Here is a 9480-nt window from a genome sequence, read left to right as displayed (position 1 = left end):
TGATGACAAAATGAAGTACCAACTTTGGGTTTATTTAAAGAAAAAATCCATAGTAGTGAGCCATTCAAAACCCACTTGATTGGTAGAAAGGGACACGCTCAGTATTGGGCTTCAAAGGTAGCCTCCAACATGTGATGTAGTGCCTTTTATGTATGGGCCACTCGGTTTGTTTACAAATATTTTATGCATTAATTATTCCCATTTTTTTCTTTAAAAAATAACTAATATTTGAAATGTGTGTTATCAAATAGTTTATACTGTTTGACCATCACTAATCAAACTCATTTGTATCACACATTTTTTTAACATATACAACAAAGAGACTCGATAGATATAATATAGCTATTCATATTAAGTTCTTAAATATGATTTATTACTTTCTCACTCGATATAACACACATAATAATTCATATAATTTATTAAAAAGAAACTCATGTGTCATTTTTGTTCTGATTGTGATTTGTAAAAATAATAATTTTGGTCATTCCAGTATAATTACCCTACACAAATTATATATATATATATATATATATATATATATATATATATATATATATATATATATATATATATATATATATATATTATGGTTTAAAATATGGGTGTAACTTATACCTATCTGAAGCTCTTGACTCAGTCTCAATTCTTAATTTCTAATTGAATGATTGAAGTATATGTTTTTGACATCAAGTTTTATTTTATAATTGATGGTTAAATTAAGTGAAAACTTTTGGTTTATCTTTTAAAGAAGAACCATACGCATTTGTTAGGTGCATGATATAATTTTAAATGATGTCTTACGAAAAACCATCTAGAAACTTTAATAAATTACGAGGTTTTTTTAACATGGTTTACCATTATTAAGTATAGACAAATTCAGAGAAAAAGAATGCAATACCCGATCATTTAAATGGGGACACATGACATAATATTAATACATTTTTGTAAGAGTAAAAATTAGAACCACTAAGAAGCCATATTTTGAGAAAATTCATTAAAACACTTTTCTAGTATTTTTTTTCTACAATTAAGAAAGGAATATAATAAAACTGTAAAACGGGTAATCTGGTCTGACCCACCACAGATTGACCACTTAGTGAGTTAACCCAGTCCGGCTCACTTATCAGTGAACCAAAAAAATTTGAACCCGATCCGACCCACTACGGGTTGGTTCACTAGCTCATTTAATTAAAAAAATACAATTTTGTTTCTTCAGTATAATAAAAACTAAATTATAGTTATGATTAAAATCTAAATAAACTTCAATAGCATCCAAATACAATCCAAAAGAATGTTAAACTCCAAATACAAACCAAAATCACAACAAAGTAAATTCCCAATGTCTTGGCTATTAAAAACAACCTAATCCAACACAAATGCAAAGCCAATATAATAAAAAAAACATTTGTGGGACCCTTTATTTGCAGGTTGGTGAGTTAACCCGGCTTACCACGGGTTCAATCCGGATGAAATGGGTTCTAGGTGGACCAAGTCAAAAATTAATCCGTATTAAAATTTGTAAAAAAAATTTCAATCCAATCCAACCCAAACCCATGGTAGACTAGTTTCGCTCCTGGATTCCAACCCATTTTGACATAATAAGACAAAGGAAGTCATTGACATTATTTCGATTCTTAGCATATTGGGAAAGTTAAATCTCATATTTTTAAAAGCATGAAGATTAAATTACATTAATGTAGAAATCAAATATTAATACCATCAGCAATAAAAACTAATAAAAATTTTGAGAAATTAAAATTTGTACTATACATATTATACTTATATTTTATAATAAAGATTAGAACTTGTAAACATATCCTAGGTTAAGGGGATGATCATGGATAGATGAGTGGATTCCTACAATGTTGTAAGCTATTTTACAACAATTTATATTTAAGATATTCTATCTCCTTCTATAATTTTTTAATTTATTTTGTTTGAATTTACTTTCTTTGACTTTCCTGTATCATTTAATTTACACCTTTTTTTTTCAAATTTTGAATAAAATTTGGTTTAAGTAATATCTTTATATTTTTAAAATATTTGTGAAAATTTAATTTATAAAAATTTATCGCAAAGAAAATGTCATAAAAAATATTAAATGTCTTTAAAAAAATACCTCATTTTTTAAAATATTTATAAATTTGTTTATCTTTTTTCTAAATTCACTAAAAGTGTCTCAGTAAAAAGTAAAGAAGACAAAAACATTACATAAAAAGAAATGTTCGAAAATGTTATAAAATTAACTATGCTGTTCTTTAAGCCTAAACAGTATTTCTGATGTTGTAAATACTAATAATCAATAAAGTACTTTTCTATTCAAATCAATAAACATAATATGGACAGTATAAACTGATCGATCAAACCAAAGGAAATTAAAATACTCAAAAGATTCATATCTGACATCAGTTACAGTGATGTTGAAAGTAACAAGTATTCGACAACTTTTTTTTTTATTTGGCGCATAACATCGGTATATAAAGATTCATACATAACATCAGTTACAGTGATGGTAAAATGAATAAACATTAGGAGGGTAAAAGTTTGCATGTACAATTTTTTATTTGGTGACGCCATGATTATTCCTAAAATATAAAGGATTACTAACTCATCCACAATACTGATCAATATCTGTTACTGGAATACACATTCATACAATTATAAGAATTAAAAATTACAAAGAAGGTGAGTGTGAGGCGAGTCTCTGTTTTTACAAATTATAGAGCTCAATAATTATAACACACAAAAAATAATCAAATTGAGAGTGACCAATAACCTGTGGCCCCTCTCTTCAGCAAAATCTTGTGCACAAAGTTATAAATAACTTTATATTACTATATAGGCTAAAGTTCTCGTCTTAATTGCACTCAATCCAAAACCAATCAACTTGATTCTCTTAAAAAGAAAAAGAGGGATTAAGTTTGTACTTTGATGAAAGAAAGTGACGTATTCGTTGCTACAGACACATTTTCATTATATACTTTCTTCCAAGACAATCTTCATCTTCGTTTGAATTCCTGTGTTAAAAGGCCCATTATTTAGAAAATTCTTTAATCTAAGAAGACTTGTCAGTGAAAAGAATTATTAATCAATTATGGAAAAATGTATCAAATAAATAACATGAAAACGCGTTTTCTAATTTGATTTATTTTTCCAAACCCTACGAGGAGAGATAATTTGGAATTCTCGGCTTTCATCAAATATTTTCGCTTCCCTCGTTGGTCATTTGAATCTCGCGTGGGCAATCATTTAGTTTTATTGTATGTATATTAATGTATAAAAAAAAAAAAGTACCATTCGCCTAAAAATGAAAGAAAAAGCATCTCATTGCCCAGTCAGTTATAAGCTGGAGAGCACGAAACCAATTTTTGAGTGTTAACAGGTTTCGCACTGAGTGTAAAAGTTTTTACCATGTTAATTAGTAAGGAATCATTTTTATATAACTTTTAAGATAATCGGCTAGTAAAATTCTCATCATAGGGATTTATGAATTATGATAAAATAATGGTAATTTTTTAACAACACGATTATTTATGCATACTCTTTAGACGCATTCGTCGAATAATGTTATATCCCTCTCTCGTCCCTTCTTCCTAGGGCAAGTCCTCGTTAACTCGAAATTGTATAAATACGAGATTAAAATGTTTGGCAGTTTGATTCATACAAATACGTGACATTAGTTTTGACCTTTGAGTTTGAACTATGCAGCACCGGTATGATACGTGCATCATGATTATATATAATAGGAGCTAACAGCAGCCAAAAAAAAAATACAAAAATAAAATACTCATTCTAGAAGTAGAATAACAAAAACAAAAAAGAGGCTAATACTTTACACAAAATATAATAATTACGATCGGTAATATATATATATGGCATACGGTTTTGAAAATAATAAAGAAATATTTTCAAAACCGAGTCTAAATATATATGTTATCCCAATCCCAAAAATCCCAGCCTTTTAACATCTTCTTATCTTGATCTAACTTTTAATAATTACATAGAGCGTATTATATATGATTTAATTAACTTGATTAATTGGGATGAGCGAAGTGTTGCATGTCCATGCAGGGGAGATGGGTTGTTGGAATTGTTGGAAAATCAAAATTTGGGTTAAGTTGGCGACTTTTTGGAGGAGGAGGGTTCGCTGGGACCGGAGCCATTCGTTTTCGTTACGGAGGCGGTTACAGTGGTGCAGGACGAACTGCAACCGGTTATTCAGTTCCCGGTTTTCGACCCTGCACTTGTTCAACTGGTTCCGAAGGTTCTCCAGGTGTCTCTGTTTTCGCATGCGAGACCTGCGGGCAGATTCGCGGTTCGATATCATGCGCCGGAGTTTCCGCTCGTCCACCACCGACACCACCGGTTGGTCCGGTTCAGCTGTCTCCGGCTCCGGTTTGTCGGAGCCGGAGCTGGAAGTGACGGGTTTGGGGGAGAGGAGGTGGTGGGAGTCGTCCTCCCAGGCGGTGAAGTCGACAGAGAAGGCGGAGAATGGGTTGCCCACGAGGGGGTCGGAGGGAGGGAGGGTGGTGAGCATGGTTGCGGCGGCAGAGTGACGGGGTTTTTTGAAACTAGAGGCGGAGGAGGAGAGGAGGGAGAAAGGGAAGAAAAGCGTTGCAGGACTCCGTTATTTATGGACCACCTTACGGGGGCAAACGCTGTAATTTTGAGGGGGTTTCGGGGGAGTTATGTTTGGTCCGAAACTGTGTTTTGTACATTGCATGGCTTTTGAGTCATTTGCCACTATGGCTGTGGGGCCTCTTTAGGTTAGGGTAGGGTATCCATGCTCACCTTTAAACTTTGGATTTTGAACTTCATCCTCAAGGTAAAATTTTAATGCTGTGCTTAGCGCCAACCAAACAAATATTTCGAAAACTCCGAGTCTTACTTTATGTATCAAAATTAACTTCATATCACAAGAGGAACAACAACTTTGGTGCTAAATAGAAATTTCAAAATATTTTAATTCTTACTAATACTTTTAAATACCATATTTCAGATAAATGATATATAGATTTTAAAGTGTTATTGTATCAAAATTTATAAAAATAACTAACATGAACTTATTTAAAATAATTTAAAATACTTCGAATATATAAAAACAAAACTATGTCCCCGTAATTCTCATAGTGCTTTTGGAAAACAATAGAATTTAGACTTTGTGTTTATTTCTTTATTTTGGGCACTTTTGCTCCTCCTTTTCTCCATTTTCTTTTGTTTAGCAAACAGATGGCCAAACAGAATTATATTGAAAGGGTCGTCGATGCCTTTTTTTCTCCCCTGTAAAATATATGTTCTGTATGGGTCGTAATCTTGTTCAACACATTGTTAGATACTTAAATCTGAACGTCTCTCTCCACCAAATTTTAAAATCGTAATTCATCACTTTCAAAAAAAATATATATATTACTTTGAATACTTTGGAGAACACATTTATGATGGATAAAGATACATGTATATTATCATATTAATTCAGCTCACACTTAGTTAAATTGTAAGATACATATATACCATGGATATGCTTACCACTTTAATCCCTTGCCGTGTTTTAATTTTTTTTTTATCCTCTTTTTTCCTTTTTGATAAAAAAAAATATTTTCTTTATATAACTCATGATTTTGGTAATTTCATTTAGATTTTATATAATTAGTTTTAATTTAGAAATGTGAAAGAAGAAAGAAATAGTACAAGTGTAGTTTGTATTGAAAGTTGTGTCTAATAATAAAGTAGTAGTAGGATCACATTAGACACGTGCGAAGGTGTAATTAGGTGTGAGTGGCCATATGTGTCCAATGATTAGGAAGGTTGTTGACATGAGCCAACTTTTGCTACTGTCTTAGCATAGGTAAAGGGAAAAGGATGGATAAAAGAAAGATACGAATAAAAAGAAGAAAAAAAAATAAGAAGTGCTCTACATCATATAATTTAACAAGGAAAATAAAATAGAGATAAGAATGAAGTAAGAAAGAGGTCTTCAACAGAAAAAAAAAAAAAAAAAACAGAGTAAGCAAGAAGTGAATTATTCAAGGATATGAATTAATATTGCTATGACGTATATGCACTAACCACGTAACTTGAATACAAAGATTTTTTTTTTTTCAAAATAAAACACTTTACTGATTAATTACAAACTACACATTAATACATTTGTTTTAACAATTTATTATATTTTCATTATACATTTTCAAAATTTAATTTTTAAATTAAAATTTATATTCACATATTATATATATAGTTTATTATTATTTTGAAATGATTTAATATTACATTTATGTAAATTAAAATTTATGCAATGTATACTTTTTATAATATATTAAAATATAAATAATTTCAAACTATACCATTATATGATAAAGATAGCATATATACATATTTTAATATGATATTAGAGTCTTAGTTAAAAAATATATTTTAATGAGATTTTTATTTTTTGTTGATATATAGTTTCACCTATTATCGAACCATTCATTTCTAGTCTCACGTATGAAGTGTATATATTTCGACTTGGAGAAGATCTCTTGGAAGTTTCATGTCAATTAGAGATAAAATAATTTCATAATATATATATATATATATAAGTGGGATCCAAATCTTATCATATAAATTAATTTTGTGAGATTGAATTAAATATATATATATATATATATATATATATATATATATATATATATATATATATATATATATATATATATATATATATATATAAGTGGAGTTGAGTGATACCTCCAATTAGGTGGTCTTTATGTCTAGAGTGACGTTTAACATATGTACATATAAATAAACAACACTCAAATATCTTAAATAAAATATTGAGTTAAAGCTCATAGACGTTTAAAACTTAATGAAAAGAAGAGATCAACTAAAGATAACTAGTATTTTTTTTAATAATAAATATTTCACATCCATAGTTTAGTTAAAAGATAAATTTTATATAATGTTTTATTCAGATTATTTGAAAAACCTTAATACTAATTTAAAAAAAAACATGAAATTACGTATGATAGTTAAATTGTAAGTAAATAAATTTCAACATATTTAATAATTTTATTTATGATAAGAGTAACTTAAAATTAATTTAATACTTTTCAAAATAATTTGAACATATTGTTAATATCTATTGATATTTTACAAAATATGTTAAATGTTTGAGAGTACTACTCCATGAATGATAATGTGAACCTTATAGTATTTTTCTTATCAGACCCTGCTAGTTCAGCAAACCTTATAGTATTTATGTTATGTTTTCGTACAAGTTGTATATTCGTACAGTTCACTTATTGGGTTGAGTTAATCTTGTATTTATATGCATTAGTGATTAAATATTTCATACCACTTTATATTTTAATTTTGACTTTGTATTATATGAGTTTAATATCCTTAATTATTGCTGATGGAAAAGAAAACAAAAAGGAAACGGGTGAGTGGAAGAACTTAAGTAATAAGATTGATAAATGCGATATTGAAGATGATGTGGACATTGGTGGTATGATAGATGGGTACAAGCCCTGCTAATTAAAAACCTCCCAAAAATTAAACTTAAATTAAGAACAAAGAAACTTTGAAAAGTTTGTCTCGCATTTCAAACTCACGTTTCCCATGAGGTATAGTATTTCAACATGACATTTGTGTAATAAAGCTTTTAAATTAGCAACAGAAAACCCTACCTAATTCTGTGAACTCATACTTCACAAAAAAAGAGTTTTGTTTATTTATTTTAATTAGTATTATTTAGAAATGATAGCTGAAAATTGTGAAAAGCATAAAATTAATTTTTGAACCCCTGAAGAAAAGAAGACGTAAGAGATGAGAGAGAGTAAAAAGAGTGCATAGGGATGACAGAGGATGCCGCCTATGATGGTGGCAGTTGGGTCGGTAGGTTGGGGAGTGTTTTGGTCGATGAGGGGTCGTCAAAAACGTGATTAATCATTTTTATATAATTTAATTATTATTAGCTTTAACTTATACTAATATAATTATCTATCATTATAATTTTACTCTTTTATTTTTATTTTTATTTTTATATTTTATATTTTATTTATTTAGATATTTTTTCAATTAATTGCTAATATGTTTTAAATAGAGTCACATGTCAACCAAATTAAATTTAGAAAGTGTCGCTGTTCAACTACATGAGTCTAGATATAGATAACCTACATTTTGCTAGATAACACTTTTCAAAATATGTTAACGTTAATTTAGTAAAAATAATCAAATTGATATTATTTAAAACCTTTACTAAGTAAAAAATAAATATAAACATCTAAACAAATTATATAACTAAATATAAGAATCAAATTATTAATTAAGTTTTTATATTTAATTTAACTTTAATTTATTAAGAAACCAACCAATTTCTTTTATTATTGTATGTTATTATTATCATTTATTATAATATCGGTTTGAATTCTCATATTCAATGTAAGAAAAACCGTTTTCTATAGATGTCAACAAAGACATTGGTTAATATATATGAAATATACTTTTTATTAATGATATCAGCTTTTTTAAATATTTGGGTTAAATATTTTTTTGTCCTAAGTTTGAGTAAAGTTCGGAATTAGTTAATCTTCAAAAGTTTTGACCAATTTAGTTCTTCATCTTTAAAAATACATGAATTTAGTCATTTTAACCAAATTTTGTTAAGTTTATATGTTTCAAGTATATTTCATGATAGTATTTGAATTGATTATACTGTTTGACATATTTTCTCTTCGATGTTAATATAAATATTATCATAAAACGCTTTTGAAACGTCAAATAAACTTAACAAAATTTAGTTAAAATGATTAAATTCACGCATTTCTAAAGATGAACAACTAAATTAATCAAAAGTTTCGAAAATAGACTAATTTCAAATTTCACTAAAACTTGAAGGACCAAAAACATATTTAACCATAAATATTTTGTTAACATTTGTTTTCTATTTTAAAATAAGAGAACATTAAGTTAATTTTGACTGGGATTGTTGTTGAGTCAATGTCAATTGGGAAATTATTTTCGTTGATGGTAATAAAAAATATTAAATATATTTTTAGTCCCTAAATTTGGATATAAAATTAGAATTTATTCATGCTTCTCATTTTGATCTAATTTGTCTTCAAACTTTAAAAATAAATAGTTATAATCCTTTTAAGTTTTTTACATCATTCAACACGTTTCAATTCAAATGTCAGTTTAGAAGATCGTTTAACAAAAAAAGATTTGACGATGTTGTTTCAAAAAAACTATTTCCGTTCATTCTTTAAGTTAGGGGATCACAATATATCATAATTTGGAACATGGATGAATTCCAATTTCTCGGGACTAAAAACATATTCAATTTAAAAAAATATAGTAAAAGAAATCACCAACATTCTAAAGATAGTCTTAATTTATATTCACCTAATTAGTACATAATTATTAAAAGAGTTATAAAGATAATCTTACAAAACTCATAAAATTAAGAGCCACTTGAAACGTAACCCCAAGTCATTCAAT

At 28.0% G+C, this 9480-nt stretch overlaps 1 protein-coding gene across 1 annotated transcript; it reads right to left on the bottom strand.

Annotated features, from left to right (window-relative positions):
* Nucleotides 1–3844: 3844 nt before the first annotated feature.
* Nucleotides 3845–4925, bottom strand: LOC114178922 (basic leucine zipper 4-like). Its single transcript, XM_028065070.1, has one exon. It carries the CDS (start codon nucleotides 4535–4537, stop codon nucleotides 4022–4024), a length of 516 nt encoding a protein of 171 aa, XP_027920871.1. The 5' UTR covers nucleotides 4538–4925; the 3' UTR covers nucleotides 3845–4021.
* Nucleotides 4926–9480: the final 4555 nt, after the last annotated feature.

This window comes from Vigna unguiculata, chromosome 3 (assembly GCF_004118075.2).
Source record: "Vigna unguiculata cultivar IT97K-499-35 chromosome 3, ASM411807v1, whole genome shotgun sequence".
NCBI classification, from domain to species: Eukaryota; Viridiplantae; Streptophyta; class Magnoliopsida; order Fabales; family Fabaceae; genus Vigna; species Vigna unguiculata.
Note: the sequence above shows the minus strand (reverse complement) of the source record. Positions and strands in the feature narration are given on the sequence as shown.